This window comes from Chironomus tepperi, unplaced genomic scaffold (genome assembly GCF_022539635.2).
Source record: "Chironomus tepperi strain 1889 unplaced genomic scaffold, CSIRO-AGI_Ctep_v1 contig_298, whole genome shotgun sequence".
NCBI lineage: Eukaryota > Metazoa > Arthropoda > Insecta > Diptera > Chironomidae > Chironomus > Chironomus tepperi.
The window spans coordinates 1,476,703-1,492,068 of record NW_027226420.1 but is presented as its reverse complement, the minus strand read 5'-3'; the positions used below and the strand labels follow the sequence as shown (position 1 = coordinate 1,492,068).

The 15,366-nt window shown below is 33.4% G+C and overlaps 1 protein-coding gene across 3 annotated transcripts in view; it reads left to right on the top strand.

Moving 5' to 3' along the window:
• unc-13-4A (BAI1 associated protein 3) overlaps window positions 1-15,366 on the top strand; it is an 82,789-nt gene that overhangs the window by 62,605 nt on the left and 4,818 nt on the right. For all 3 annotated transcript variants that reach the window (XM_070642768.1, XM_070642766.1, XM_070642767.1), the window contains 5 exons: window positions 7,702-7,987; window positions 8,056-8,257; window positions 8,314-9,095; window positions 9,162-9,213; window positions 14,057-14,821. In XM_070642768.1, the coding sequence (XP_070498869.1) occupies window positions 7,702-7,987; window positions 8,056-8,257; window positions 8,314-9,095; window positions 9,162-9,213; window positions 14,057-14,821 (2,087 nt within the window). The remainder of the gene's footprint in view (window positions 1-7,701; window positions 7,988-8,055; window positions 8,258-8,313; window positions 9,096-9,161; window positions 9,214-14,056; window positions 14,822-15,366) is intronic.

The following is a 15,366-nucleotide window of genomic DNA, read 5'->3' as shown; positions in this document are numbered from 1 at the left end:
TGAGGTCGAGATTTTGTAATGCGTCTGGGGTAAATGGGAGAGGGGAGCCTTTTTGGAATGGAGTTTTGGATATTGAGAAGGCAAATTACCACAAAATTACCTAATAAGTGAACAGATCCTTGCCAATGGACAAGCTAACACGTAGTATGTCATTTCCCCCCTTCTACGGAGAGTTCGAGACTTTGTAATGCGCCTGGGGTAAATGGGGGTAGGGAGCATTTTCTTGCGTGAAATTTTAGAGAGGGAATCAAATTATTCGCGTTACCTAATAAGTGAACATACCCATAGTCAAACAAGCTAACACGAGGGATGTCCTTAAGAAGATTCGTCAGATTTCCTAGTTATGCTTAATTTCCTTGAATATTCATAGATTTTCATTAATTTTTCTTATTATCCATGATTCATATGTGATAATTATAGCCTTTTCATAACCTCATCTATTCATTCATTCAAGATTAATCCTCAACAAACTTTTCTTAAGGGCTATACAATATAAGATTATCATCACTAACCAAACTAATTTATTATGCTCAAAGAATTTTACGTTAAGCATGAAACACAAAAAAAAATTATTATGATTATTACGTGATAACACAGTTTATGGTGGAATGAATATTTTATATATTTATAACGTTTCATGTAAATATGGCAAATATGGACGGATCTTTTTTTATTCTGTTGGAATAAATGGACAAAGTTCTTGGAAATTGAGATATAATAAAGCCTTTGGGGTGACGTGGAAATGTTTGATCTAAAGTTTCATGTGGAATTAGCTTTTAATTGGTGTTATCATAATGTTTTGGCGGTGGAAATGATTGCTGGGGATTTGAACCCTTCAAATTTAGTCATTAATATAATCAAGAGGAATCTGATGATCCAGATTAGCGATTTCAATAGCCGTATCGATTTATATGCAATATTAGCACTCTAAATTTCTTCTTATGAATTGAAATGTTTGCAAAATAACCTAGATCCTTATAGAAAGGTCATTGTCATGCTACATAATGTAACACCTCCTCTACCTCTCTATCTTAAGAGCGTGATCAATAAATTTATAACTCATTAAGAGATCCACAAACCCGAGTGAAACATGTTGCGACTCGTCAACCATATGGCAAGTTATGACCTTGAATATGTCAAGTCAAGTCGGATATTGTATAGTTAAAGTTAACTAGAGTTCATACAAAATTCGAGTGAACCTCGATTTCTAGGGTAAGGTTAGTTAGGGATGAGGAGAGGAAGCAAATGAGGGGATGAGGAGGAGTGGGAGACATATGGGAAATGGGTGGAGGATAGGAATGAAAGAATGGTTAAAGGGAAGAAATGGTGCTAAGATTCGATATCTGTCTCAAAAAACAACAGCAAATTGGAGAATTTTGTGGAGAAAATAAATAAGAGAACTTGACGTCAAAACCCACCCCTGAATACAACCCAGACTAAGTACACAACTCTATATCTATACATAACAATCAAAATCCTTTAAATTCACAAATTAAACAATTTATTTAATTCAAATAAACCCCAATATTTACAATTAATAGAGTAGAATGGTCTACTAGATTCAGTTACAGTTCATGAACTTAATCAACCCCTAAATCATAAATATAATTATATTAAATCAATTTTTAATGATAATTTCTCATAATTGAATTTGGCATAATGAACAAAAAAATTTAATCAGCTTAAAAATTAATCATTTTTTTTGGTTCCATGTTTAATCGAAGCTTCACAGATGTGAAATTGACTGTGTGGAAAAGCTTTCGATTCGGAAATTTTGGGTTATGAAATTAAAAGACAATCAAATGACCCAATTTATAGATTGTGAGTTTGTTGGAATGGAATAATAATCTCTTAAGTAGACTTGCTGCATATTTTCATAATGAAAATGTTGACGAGAAAATTTGTTAAATTAAAATTGCTTCAATTTTTTTGGATTAAATCATATTTTGCGTCGAAAACATTTAAATTTCTAGGAATGACTTTACAAAATATTTTGAAAGTATTTCCTTCATTTTATTAATTCTGTTTTTCGGAAATTCAAAATTGTAAAAGTTTTGGAAACTATAATTTAAATAAATAAACTTACTGAAGCAAATAAAATACTATAAAATGCATGTGTGCATGCATAAGAGGCTTCGAAGCGTATTAAAATAAAAAAAAAAAACTATTTCTCACAAACTTCTTAGAAATTGAATGTTTTGCTGAAAAGTTTTGAAGCTTTTTTGTATTTTAAATGAATTTTTTGGAAATTTAGCTTAGTACTTGCTATCTTTTAGCTTTATAATCATCACCTAGTCACTTAGGTCACTTCTTCGTCTAAAACTAAAGTCTTACGCGTCTAAAACTCAGGAAATGAAGCTCTGCTCTTTATTGCCGACCCCTAAATAATTCACTCCTACATCTTAAAATATAAGATTCAGTACCATAATTAAGGCATATGAATTATGAAATTCAAATTTTCTAACGGTTTTTAAATTTTTGAAAAATTTCTCACAAAAATGTACCTAAATGTAATTTTTAGAAATTTTCGTTACTCGGAATCGTATTTCAGAAATTGAAGCCCACTGACTTTTAAGTAGGCGGCGGCTAAAAATCTGCTCAGCTAAGCGAAAAAGTTTAGCCGGCTAAAAACATTGCTTAGCTAAGCCGCCGACTTAAGCGACTTCGATCTCTGGTATTTCTTCTTTTTAAGATCAAAAGAACATTGCACAGACGTAAAGCTTGGGTGCCCTAGCAACATTGTGGCTTAGAAGCTCGAAATTACTCATCTATGTCTCACATGACCAAACCTCCCCACCCTAAGACATAAAGCATATATTATTCCTCCCATCAATGACACCCCCGCCACATCCAACTTATTCTCTTCCTTAATTAAGAGAGCAAACTCTTATGACAACCTTCATTTTGTTTATCAACATCATTGATATGATTTTGTTTTTTGTGAATCCTTAATTAATGCAAATATTTTTCTAGTGCTTCTTCCTAATTCTCATTTTTGTTTTTGTAACGACAACACATGTTTTGCATTCAACAAAGCCTGTGCAGTTATACTAATTAGAAAATTTTGTTTTAATCATAAAATATTCATTATATTATGTCATATACAATATATGTCACATGAATGTTTATCTTATCTATGAATGAGATAAACTTCCTCCATAAATGTAATGAGGATAAAGTGTGAGAGGAATGTATTTTTTTTTATGTGATGGATTTAGGAAGGAAAATAAGTTTGCTGATAAAGTCTTGTGCTGGTATGCATTACAACAGTGGTGCGCAACCTTTTAATTACCGCGGCACACCTTGGTGATAAGCTTCAACTGAAGCCGTACAGAGCATACGGTTTAGGGTCCGTTCACTTATTACGTTCATTTTTGAAAACAGTTCGTTATCCAGAATCGTAACAAGTGAACGGACCCTTATGGCATTTTCAAAAATTTTTGGCCCTAAACCACACAGGTTGCCCACCACTGCACTACATAGACAAACTTTATTCACTATATTTGCTAGTATATTAAAATTTAGAGAATTTTAAGAATTTTTATGTAATAATCAGTCACACATTAAGACATAAAGCCTAGCAAAATATTTACAGACTTATGCTGTCTGATGTAATTATTCCTCATATGTGCATGATTATCAAAATACACATATATATTAAGAACATGACGAGACAATGCAAGGAAAATAAATAATCGACATTGTCATTGGGGAATAAAATAATGAAATTTTATGATGATTATCATTAAGTAAAAAGTTCATTGACATAATGAGTTATTCATGTGTACTCATTTGGGGTATGGGTAAGGGGGATGGTTGGGGAAATGGATCAAAGGATATTCTAGTTTCTGTACGGATCGTAAATTTAGAGAAACGAGGAGAGATTTCAGATTTTTTTAGAAAATCTAGCATTAGGGGAAAGGGGGGATGGCTGACCTTAGATGACACTTCTCCCCCTCCCGCTTCCCCTCCCTCTCTCTCCTTAAATTCACTCTTGGTACTTATAATCATTAGGATAGCAATGAAATAATCTTTAGAATCAGGAGACGAAGATTTGTCGTAATGACTGTTTTGTCCAATGGACGTTTTGCTTTCCCCAAACTCTGCTCGATGCATGATCCAGGGTATATCAATACAACGTACCTAGCCACAATTTGTGTGTCGCGAAATCACACAAACCGAGATGGTGTGACAAGAACAGCGAAAAAAGCATTCGAATCCAACTTGACTTTCCCTGGGATTGAACCCTGGTCGTTAGAACGGTACTCCGACGCTCTAACCAATTGACCATTGCCGCTTTTTCGCTGCTTTTTTAGAATCAGGATTATTCATATAAATGTCAGCAATTGCCAGCAACAGAATTTGTATGTTGGAAGATTAGGTTAGTCGGCATCTGACTCTAAAGCTAACCAAATATTAAGCGCATATCTTCTTGTTTCTTGGTATCCCCAGTTAATATTAGATTGCGATTACCTCTGGTGACCGAGCTGAACTTGAAAAGGATTCTACCTTTAAAAACCACTCTGCCTGAAGGGTAACAGCCCTATAGTCAGGTTAGGAATTGTAAGGTTAACAACCTACTCTCTCCGACACCAAAATGCACAAAGAAAGCAAACAGAACTGAATGGCAATGATGATAAAATGCAAACTAATGTTGATTCCGCGTAGATTCCATAAGAATTCCATCGACAACTTGCATTAATCATCCCTAATAGGAAAATTCCTCTAATGTCTATCAAAATATTTAGACAAATTAACTTCCAATAAAATTCCCACTTTGATGCCATAGTGCTTTTAATTAATATCCGTAAATCAACATTTGATCATCATGATAAATACGAAAGTGATTTGTATTCATTAAAATTTAAACATATACTCATTATGTCATGTCCTACATTACATCCAATTTCAATAATAAATGTGATTAATATTTCTGATGACATTAGATTGCTCGGAGTCATTTATGAGGTGATATTAATAGCTGTACCATCACCTACACACATATACACATTATAAAGGGTAGTCGAAATGTAATTTCATATTCATTAAGGTTAATTTAAGTGATGTAGGCTGATAATGAAATGTTGATGACATTTTAACTTGAAATTTTAGAATGATGATGTTTGCGGCATTAATTCTTAAAATATTTTATGTATCCTTTTTGTGAGTGAATTCTTTGAAATTTGATGATTTTAGTCAATTGGAATGTAAATATTTGATACAGTTCTATTGAACTGAATGGAATCCTTACCCAACATTCAAATTCAATCCCTTCTCAATATCGGCAAAATAATGTATTGAATTCTACCCTCGAGATGTATCGAAATATCTACAAAAACCTCATCGAAAAAGTTCTTAAAATAACCCATCATTAAAATCATAATAAACATCCGCTTCCTCTCCTCCTTTTGTTGTGCTTAGCTAAGTGGTGAGAAACCTATGTGCCATGACACACTTGACACATTGCCATGGCACACTAGTCACAATGCCATGTCACACCAGTCACAATGCCATGGCACACTAGTCACAATGCCATGTCACACCAGTCACAATGCCATGGCACACTAGTCACAATGCCATGTCACACTAGTCACAATGCCATGTCACACTAGTCACAATGCCGTGTCACACTAGTCACAATGTCATGTCACACCAGTCACAATACCATGGCACACTAGTCACATTACCATGACACAATAATCACATTACCATGGCACACTAGTCACAATGCCATGACACACTAGACACAACGTCATGTCACACTAGTCACATTAACATGACACAATAATCACATTACCATGGCACACTAGTCACAATGCCATGGCACACCAGTCACAATGCCATGTCACACTAGTCACATTACCATGGTACACTAGTCACAATGCCATAGCACATTAGTCACAATGTCATGGCACACTAGTCACAACACCATGGGACACTAGTCACAATGTCATGAATGTCGGTGTGCCGTGACATAAAAAAGGTTGCCCAACACTGGCTTAGCTTCAAAAAACAATGTGAAAATTTAACTTTATTACAATTTAATCATGTCATGCTTTATGGCACTCACAAAAGAATTTTTAATTATTTAAAACATTAACATCATAACGTTCGCGACTACGACAAAATCATTATCACCTTCACATAAAACCTTTTTGCTCCATTTAATTATTTTTCGCTCTTAAATTTAATACTTCATTAATAATCGCATCATATGCTATCACATTTATATATCTTTATATCCTCATCGTTATTTATCATATGAATGAATTCATTAAAGGTGATGTTCATTCAAAAGGACTTATGGTAAATATTGCGGGTATTATAATTGGTATTCAAATGAAATTATTCAAATTGTTGCTATGGGAATAATCATAAATGACGTCTATCAGAAATTATTCTAGGGACTTTTTGACTTTTTTGACTACTAAGTTTTTAGTGACTTAGCCAAAAATTGATTTAAACTTAATTTATCGTGGATGGGCGTTCTTGGGAGTTCTAAGCTGAGCAGCGCACTATTGGGGACGGTTTCTTGGTATACACTCACCCGTTACATCTACACATGGTCCACAATCTAGGGTATGCCTTAGGGCAGATGTGTATTAGGGTAGATTTTCCTTAGGGTAGATATACCTTAGGGTAAATATGCCTTAGGGTAGATATACCTTAGAGTAGGTATACCTTAGGGTAAATGTAATTTAGGTTAGTTATACCTTAGGGTAGATATAACATAAGCAAGGTAGGCGTATACTCCAGGAGAAGATGGAGGTGCATACCGAGAAACCGGCCTCAACAGTCTCTATGCCGCCGCTACATCGTCGTGTTAACGGCAAAATGAGGAGGATCTGCAGCAGTATCATCGATCTTACATAACCCTGACTCTATTACTGGCTACCAGTTGCCAATAGTCATCACCTCAATCTATTAACTTGAACATAACTTATGACTTTACCCATGATGTCCAGCTAGTTCACTAAGTTTTCAATAATCATAAAATTCTATTGCCAAAAATAATCATCAACTCAGCATTTGCGTTAAGCTGATTAAAATTCGACGCTAAATGCAGAGAATTATTTTCATTGCCCAAAAAATGCAACATGTAGCATTATCAAATTTTTATATCATTGTCATTGTCTTCTTTCTGCTTTTATGGCAATGCCATTGTGGTTTTAAGTATTTCTGTATGCTCATCGTCTTTATGTCTCATGTATCACTTGAGGGGCTTTCCTCCATAATATAGGATAGAGAATTTACCGCAATTTGCTTATGTTGAATGAGAAACTTTATAGCATCTCGAAAAACATTTTGTTGCTGCTTTCGTCTTGTTCCTCCGTCGACTTCTATTAATTTCAAATGTATATGTGCATGTACATGAATCCTTGTGGTTTACTAACCACTTTTGGATGTTATTTTTCTTCACTTTTTTTTTGGGGAAGGGTTGAATTGTGTGGATTAAAGGAATAAGCATTAACATGCAAATCAGCAGCATTATACCTGCTGAAAAATTGAATAATTAATTAGACCACTGCCTGACTACCTTGATGATTACTTGATTCTATAAAGCAATTATGTCTATTTGATTGTTCGGTACCCAAATATTATTAAAAGCGTCATGATCGTCCGTCCACAAAACTCATCATTCTCACTCCCAAAACACTTGCATAATTAATGAATTTTTCCCTCATTTCCTTTACATTACAGGTTTTAGTGATCCTTATTGTATGCTCGGTATAACATCAATGATGGGCGGATGTCCACCGCCGCTCTCACCACAACCGCCACTAACACCTCGAACACTTCCGGATACCGGCATGGATAGTTTAGAGTCACCTGATAATAAACTTCGTAAGCATGGCAGTTTCCGATTGAGTTTTAAACGTAAGAATCAACATCGTGATTCAATAGGACCGATGCCGGCAAAAATCATAAAAGCAACATCCGTTAAACAGCACACCCTCAGTCCCAAATGGAATGAAAAATTTAAATTGTAAATTTTTATGCCTTCTTCTTTCATGCCTGCATACTGATGATCTTTTATTTACTTTTTTTTTGCAGTGATGTGGATGACATCAACACCGACCAATTACACCTAGACATTTGGGATCATGATGATGAGAGTAGCGTTTTGGATGCTGTATCGAGACTGAATGAAGTCAGGGGTGTTCGTGGTTTGGGGCGATTTTTTAAACAAGTTTGTCAGTCGGCGAGACAGGGCTCACAAGATGACTTTTTAGGAAGCGTTAATATTCCAATATCGGTAAGATATAGACATGAATAAAAAGCAGGCACATTTAAATATTATTAATATTACAGGACATTCCGTCAACAGGCCTCGAAGGATGGTTTAAACTTGAAGCTCGAAGTCATCGTAGTAATGTTCAAGGACGTATTCGTCTGAAGCTATGGCTGTCAACACGTGACGATCATGGACAATCAGAAGATGATGCATTAGTTGAAATGAAAAAATTAGAGCGATGCTACATGGTTTTTATGCAACATGAATTGTCAACACATGAGCCAACATGGAGTTGGGGTGGTGATATACAAGGATCAGCATTAACAATATTACATCAGATGGCTGTTCAAGCTGATTTATCGGAATTGCAATGTGCATTGGCACGTTTTGTCGCATCAGTCACGCTCAATAATAAAACACCATTAGATCCTAAATTCATCCATAGAGTCATGCTTGAATTGGATCGTTTTTGGATTCAAGTTGCTATGGAACCGTTAGGTGTTGAGGCTGAACAGTGGCTTGCCAAAGCTATGACACGTTTTGTAGAAATCTCATTAAATCAAATGCGACGACATCGTGAAATATTTCCAGCACTTCATCCACCATCATTAGTTAGATTAGAATTTTTGCTTAGATGTTTAGGCTTACTTGGATCAATGCGCGCTTATCGTCAAGTACATCCATTTAGTAAAGGCGTGCGAGGTGAAATTGTCAATTATTTACGTAAAGGCTCGGTTTTATGGGCACAAAATCAACTTAGAGAATCAGCACGTCATGAAAATCCACTTGTTCAATTTACATCAACCATACTTGCCGATTTACAGACTGGATTAACATACTATCATCCTATTTTTGATAAGTATGAAATTTGTTATTGACTTTTTGGATTCGGAATCCTGAAATCTGATTGATATCTATCTTACAGCACCAATGGAGTTCAATATTTTAGCATCGTATACAAGCAGTTTGATCAAATTGTAAGTTATCGAACATTGTTTAATTAATTATAAATCGTACAGATACAGATTCATGATAATAACAATATTGTTTGTGACATGATTGCATCCTTAAGTTTTATACTTCATTGATTTCCTACATGATACACCCAAAACAATATTAAATAACATCTGTGTTGCTCTGTAATGAAATTTAAGGAATTATGAAATATCTTTGAATTCTTAGGGGGCTGTAAGCAAGTGACGTCAAGCGAAATTAAGATTGAATTGGTTTGGAAACAGGCTAAGGAGATTTGGTCTTTCGGATTAGCTCTATAGCACTATGGGCCCAAAATGGCAAAGGTTGTCAAAAATTCAGGTTATGTATGGATGTTATAGTGCCTGAAGAGTAGTGTACGGGAAAAAAAGAAATTTTGTCCAAAACTGCTGTGTGCCTGACTTATGGCCAAAAAACGATTTTTGGTACCTGCCATTATAAAAATTGTTGGCGTGCTTCAATGCATAGACCAATTTTTTTCAAACTTTTTTTATTTATTAGATATACATAGAACCTACAAAATAGCAACACATTTTTATAATTTAGGTTCCACTGTATATCCAAAAAAGTTAAAAATATGTCAAAAAATGCAATTTTTTTAACATTTCATGCTCTCATGCAGCTATATTGCACTATGGGATAAAAAATGTATATGAATTTGATAGAACCTACTTATACCTAAAAATCATCTATAGATTGTAATTCAATTGGATGCACTACAAAAGCATAAAATAACTTTAAAGCTAAAAATTTTCGGTTTTTTGTGATTTTTTGACCTTTAACCCCATTTTTCCCTATAAAAGAAATTCGTGCTGTTTGAGCTGACCATTGATTATTGTAGGACTAGTAATGTACTATTATTATGTGAAAAAAAATTTCAATATGGGACCCCCCTAGCTCATTTTTGGGGGTCCAAAGGTATACCCCCCCTCAAAAATGGGGGTCTCACAAAACTCAATGTTACTTTTCTTAACCGGATGTTTAACAAATGATTCAAAAACACTTTTTAACTACATTTAAACAAATTTTAAGCAGTTCTAAACTGTTCTGAACAATCGAAACTACTCATGTTAGCCAGTTCATAGATTTGTAAGTTTTTGAGTTTTAGACATATTTTCACGAGGTTTTTGGACTCCAATGGCAATACATATATAAATTGTTTATTTTTTCATAAAGTAATAACAATATCCTATCCAACAATATATAATAAGTCATACATAAGGTCAATTCAGTCAAAAATTTTGAAAAATGTTCAAAATTTTATGTTTTTTTAAAATTCATCCTTCACATTTATGCTTATAAATGCTGTTAATCTTAAGTATATGAATTGAATTTAGTATTTTTGTAGAGATTAGAGTAGTATTAAGGCAATAAAAAGGAAATCAAAGTTTAAAAATAGCTTATTGTAAAAAAGGACAAAGTCCAATTTACCATATTTTGACTTCCTTTACTCAGTGCAGGGAGCATCCAAATTTTATTTTTTGAAATATTTTCTATAGATCTATACTAGAACTTATAGAAAAAAGACAAAAAATAATTTTCCGAGATTAAATCGAAAAAATTTGTCCAATAAAAAACCTTAAAAAAAGCAAATTTTTAAATAAATTTGTTTATTCGATTCTAACAATTAGCAACGAAAAATTACTTTTGCGAATATTTTCTGTTAGTTCTAGTATAGATCTATAGGAAATATTTCAAAAAATAAAATTTGGATGCTCCCTGCACTGAGTAAAGGAAGTCAAAATATGGTAAATTGGACTTTGTCCTTTTTTACAATAAGCTATTTTTAAACTTTGATTTCCTTTTTATTGCCTTAATACTACTCTAATCTCTACAAAAATACTAAATTCAATTCATATACTTAAGATTAACAGCATTTATAAGCATAAATGTGAAGGATGAATTTTAAAAAAACATAAAATTTTGAACATTTTTCAAAATTTTTGACTGAATTGACCTTATGTATGACTTATTATATATTGTTGGATAGGATATTGTTATTACTTTATGAAAAAATAAACAATTTATATATGTATTGCCATTGGAGTCCAAAAACCTCGTGAAAATATGTCTAAAACTCAAAAACTTACAAATCTATGAACTGGCTAACATGAGTAGTTTCGATTGTTCAGAACAGTTTAGAACTGCTTAAAATTTGTTTAAATGTAGTTAAAAAGTGTTTTTGAATCATTTGTTAAACATCCGGTTAAGAAAAGTAACATTGAGTTTTGTGAGACCCCCATTTTTGAGGGGGTATACCTTTGGACCCCCCAAAAATGAGCTAGGGGGGTCCCATATTGAAATTTTTTTTCACATAATAATAGTACATTACTAGTCCTATAATAATCAATGGTCAGCTCAAACAGCACGAATTTCTTTTATAGGGAAAAATGGGGTTAAAGGTCAAAAAATCACAAAAAACCGAAAATTTTTAGCTTTAAAGTTATTTTATGCTTTTGTAGTGCATCCAATTAAATTACAATCTATCGATGATTTTTATTTATAGATCTATAGGAAATATTTCAAAAAATAAAATTTGGATGCTCCCTGCACTGAGTAAAGGAAGTCAAAATATGGTAAATTGGACTTTGTCCTTTTTTACAATAAGCTATTTTTAAACTTTGATTTCCTTTTTATTGCCTTAATACTACTCTAATCTCTACAAAAATACTAAATTCAATTCATATACTTAAGATTAACAGCATTTATAAGCATAAATGTGAAGGATGAATTTTAAAAAAACATAAAATTTTGAACATTTTTCAAAATTTTTGACTGAATTGACCTTATGTATGACTTATTATATATTGTTGGATAGGATATTGTTATTACTTTATGAAAAAATAAACAATTTATATATGTATTGCCATTGGAGTCCAAAAAACCTCGTGAAAATATGTCTAAAACTCAAAAACTTACAAATCTATGAACTGGCTAACATGAGTAATTTCGATTGTTCAGAACAGTTTAGAACTGCTTAAAATTTGTTTAAATGTAGTTAAAAAGTGTTTTTGAATCATTTGTTAAACATCCGGTTAAGAAAAGTAACATTGAGTTTTGTGAGACCCCCATTTTTGAGGGGGGGTATACCTTTGGACCCCCCAAAAATTAGCTAGGGGGGTCCCATATTGAAATTTTTTTTCACATAATAATAGTACATTACTAGTCCTATAATAATCAATGGTCAGCTCAAACAGCACGAATTTCTTTTATAGGGAAAAATGGGGTTAAAGGTCAAAAAATCACAAAAAACCGAAAATTTTTAGCTTTAAAGTTATTTTATGCTTTTGTAGTGCATCCAATTAAATTACAATCTATCGATGATTTTTAGGTATAAGTAGGTTCTATCAAATTCATATACATTTTTTATCCCATAGTGCAATATAGCTGCATGAGAGCATGAAATGTTAAAAAAATTGCATTTTTTGACATATTTTTAACTTTTTTGGATATACAGTGGAACCTAAATTATAAAAATGTGTTGCTATTTTGTAGGTTCTATGTATATCTAATAAATAAAAAAAGTTTGAAAAAAATTGGTCTATGCATTGAAGCACGCCAACAATTTTTATAATGGCAGGTACCAAAAATCGTTTTTTGGCCATAAGTCAGGCACACAGCAGTTTTGGACAAAATTTCTTTTTTTCCCGTACACTACTCTTCAGGCACTATAACATCCACACATAACCTGAATTTTTGACAACCTTTGCCATTTTGGGCCCATAGTGTATAGATAGTCTAGAATAGTATTAGTTTAGCATTAGCTCATCTAGAGCCAGTCTAGCCTTAACTAGCTTTTAGGTAGTCTAGTCTGGTCCCAGATACAGTCTTGAGTGAATCTATAGACAGCCTAGTTAAGCTTTAGTTCATCTAGAGTCAATGTAGTCTAAATTAGCTCTTTAGGCGGCTTAGACTAGTCCTAGATTCAGCCCTGACTTGCTTTATAGACAGCCTCGACTAGCTTATAGACAGCTCAAACTAGCTCTCTAGGCAACCTAGAATAGTCCTAAATACAGCCTAGACCAGCTATTGAGACAGCCTTGATTAGTTCTTTAGGCTGCCTAGACCAGACCTTCCTTCAGCCTAGACTTGCTCTACAGACACTCTTGACTGACTCTTTAGGCAGTCTAGATCAATCTTAGATGCAGCCTAGACCAGCTATTGAGACAGTCATGACTAGCTTTTTAGGCAGCCTAGACTAGTCCTAAATACAGCCTAAATTAGCTCTAGAGACAGCCTTGACTAGCTTAATAAACAGCCTAAACTAGCTCTCTATGCATGAAGCCTAGACCAGACCTACTTAAAGCCTAGACTAGCTTTAGAGACAGCCTTGACTAGATTTTTAGGCAGCCTAGACCAGACCTACCTACAGCCTAGACTAGTTCTAGAGACAGCCTTGACTAGGTCAACTGATAATCTAGATTAATCATAGAAACATCCAGCTCAAGAGTCTCTGCAGTGTGCCACCGAAATGCCATAAATCTTATGCCGTGATCGTGATTTATAATCCGTATCCTTAAAACAAATTGACGTACATTTTTGAACATTCCATACTTCATAATGCCATAAGTTCAATGAACAGCATTTAAGCTTTGATCTTCAACAACTTCATATGCAGAAATGCTCAATTTAAATAATTAAATTTCAATTTTAAAATATTAGAAATTTGTGTAAAATCTACAGCTCATTTTGCTTAGTGTAACTGATACTAAGAGAGCAATCCTTTACACAGAATCAAACTCAAACATTACAAAGTATAAAGTTTATTGAATAAATACTCAATTATGAATTCAATTCCATTTTTTCTCTATCGTTTGATCTATATAGCTTGCGGACGAAGTTTCAATGCGAATGGATACAGGTCAAATACCTGGTGCACCAACAAATCAATATGCAGTATTAGAAGGACGAGAACAAATTGATACAAGACCATTTGAATTATATTTTTCACTACAGGAATTTTCATTTTTAAAACAGCATTTATCAGTACAACCGCAGCCACCTGAAAAAGCATTAGGAATTCAAAATTATCATTTGTGGTTTGAAGCAATTATTCAACTATGGATAGCTGTATGTAAGAATAAGGCCCTTAGTCGTGTACGATCGGCTATAACAATGGATGAGATATGTGAGGGTGAGAAGATTGTACGTCATAGTACATCATCTGTTGACATTGCAAGTGTTATTTATCAAATGAAAGAATTTTGGCGTTTACTACAATGGCCCGATCCAAATTCAGCAATTCATTTTGAAATGCAAATATTAGATGCGGCATGCTCAACTGCACTACATTATAGTGATTTAGTTCATCAAAATTTGATAGATAGCGGTTATTATGAACAGCAGGGACCATTTAGAATATCCGATGAGCTTTGTGTGTGCGTAAATAATTTAGAATATGTAACGCGAGCTTTATCAGAGTTTAAGGTTGACGATCCAAATATGAATGTTATTCATATGCAACAGAATAATCATCCGATGGATAATTTATTGGATAATACAATTTTACAGCTAGAGAGAACGACTGAAAGGATTATGAATCGAATAGCTGTTACAATGCAAGCACCAATGCAAAAATCTGTGTTCCATTTGGTAAGTTATTGTTCCCAGGCGATACAAAGCATTCATGTGGTAGCCATAAATCATTCCGTATGGTTGCCATTATCGACTTTGTGTCGCTCGAATGTACCAGACTAGCGCCATTTCAAATATTGATCGTTATTATTTGAATGAAAAAACGGAGATAAAAACTATATTTTTAAAAAATAAATGACCGTTGAAAATTTTTAAGTTCAAAAAATACGTTACAAACAAAAAATCAATTTTTATTCAAATTTTGATGCATGCAACTGTTTTCTTTTAAATGAGCAATGATATCAATGATAATTTGAGTCTTAATTTCATGGAATTTCATGAAAATAACTGATAATATTTAAAAAATATATTAACGGTTTATATTAACGGTAAAATATTTTTTAAATTTTCGCATTCAATTTTGAATATTTTCGAAGTAATTTCGAATTTTTTTCGAAATGAAATGACGCAAGTCTGGGATGTACAACTCGATTTTTGGAGTTGTATCGTTGGGGAGTCCAAACTCGATTTGAAATCAAAACTATGTACAGTAGGCAAAATTG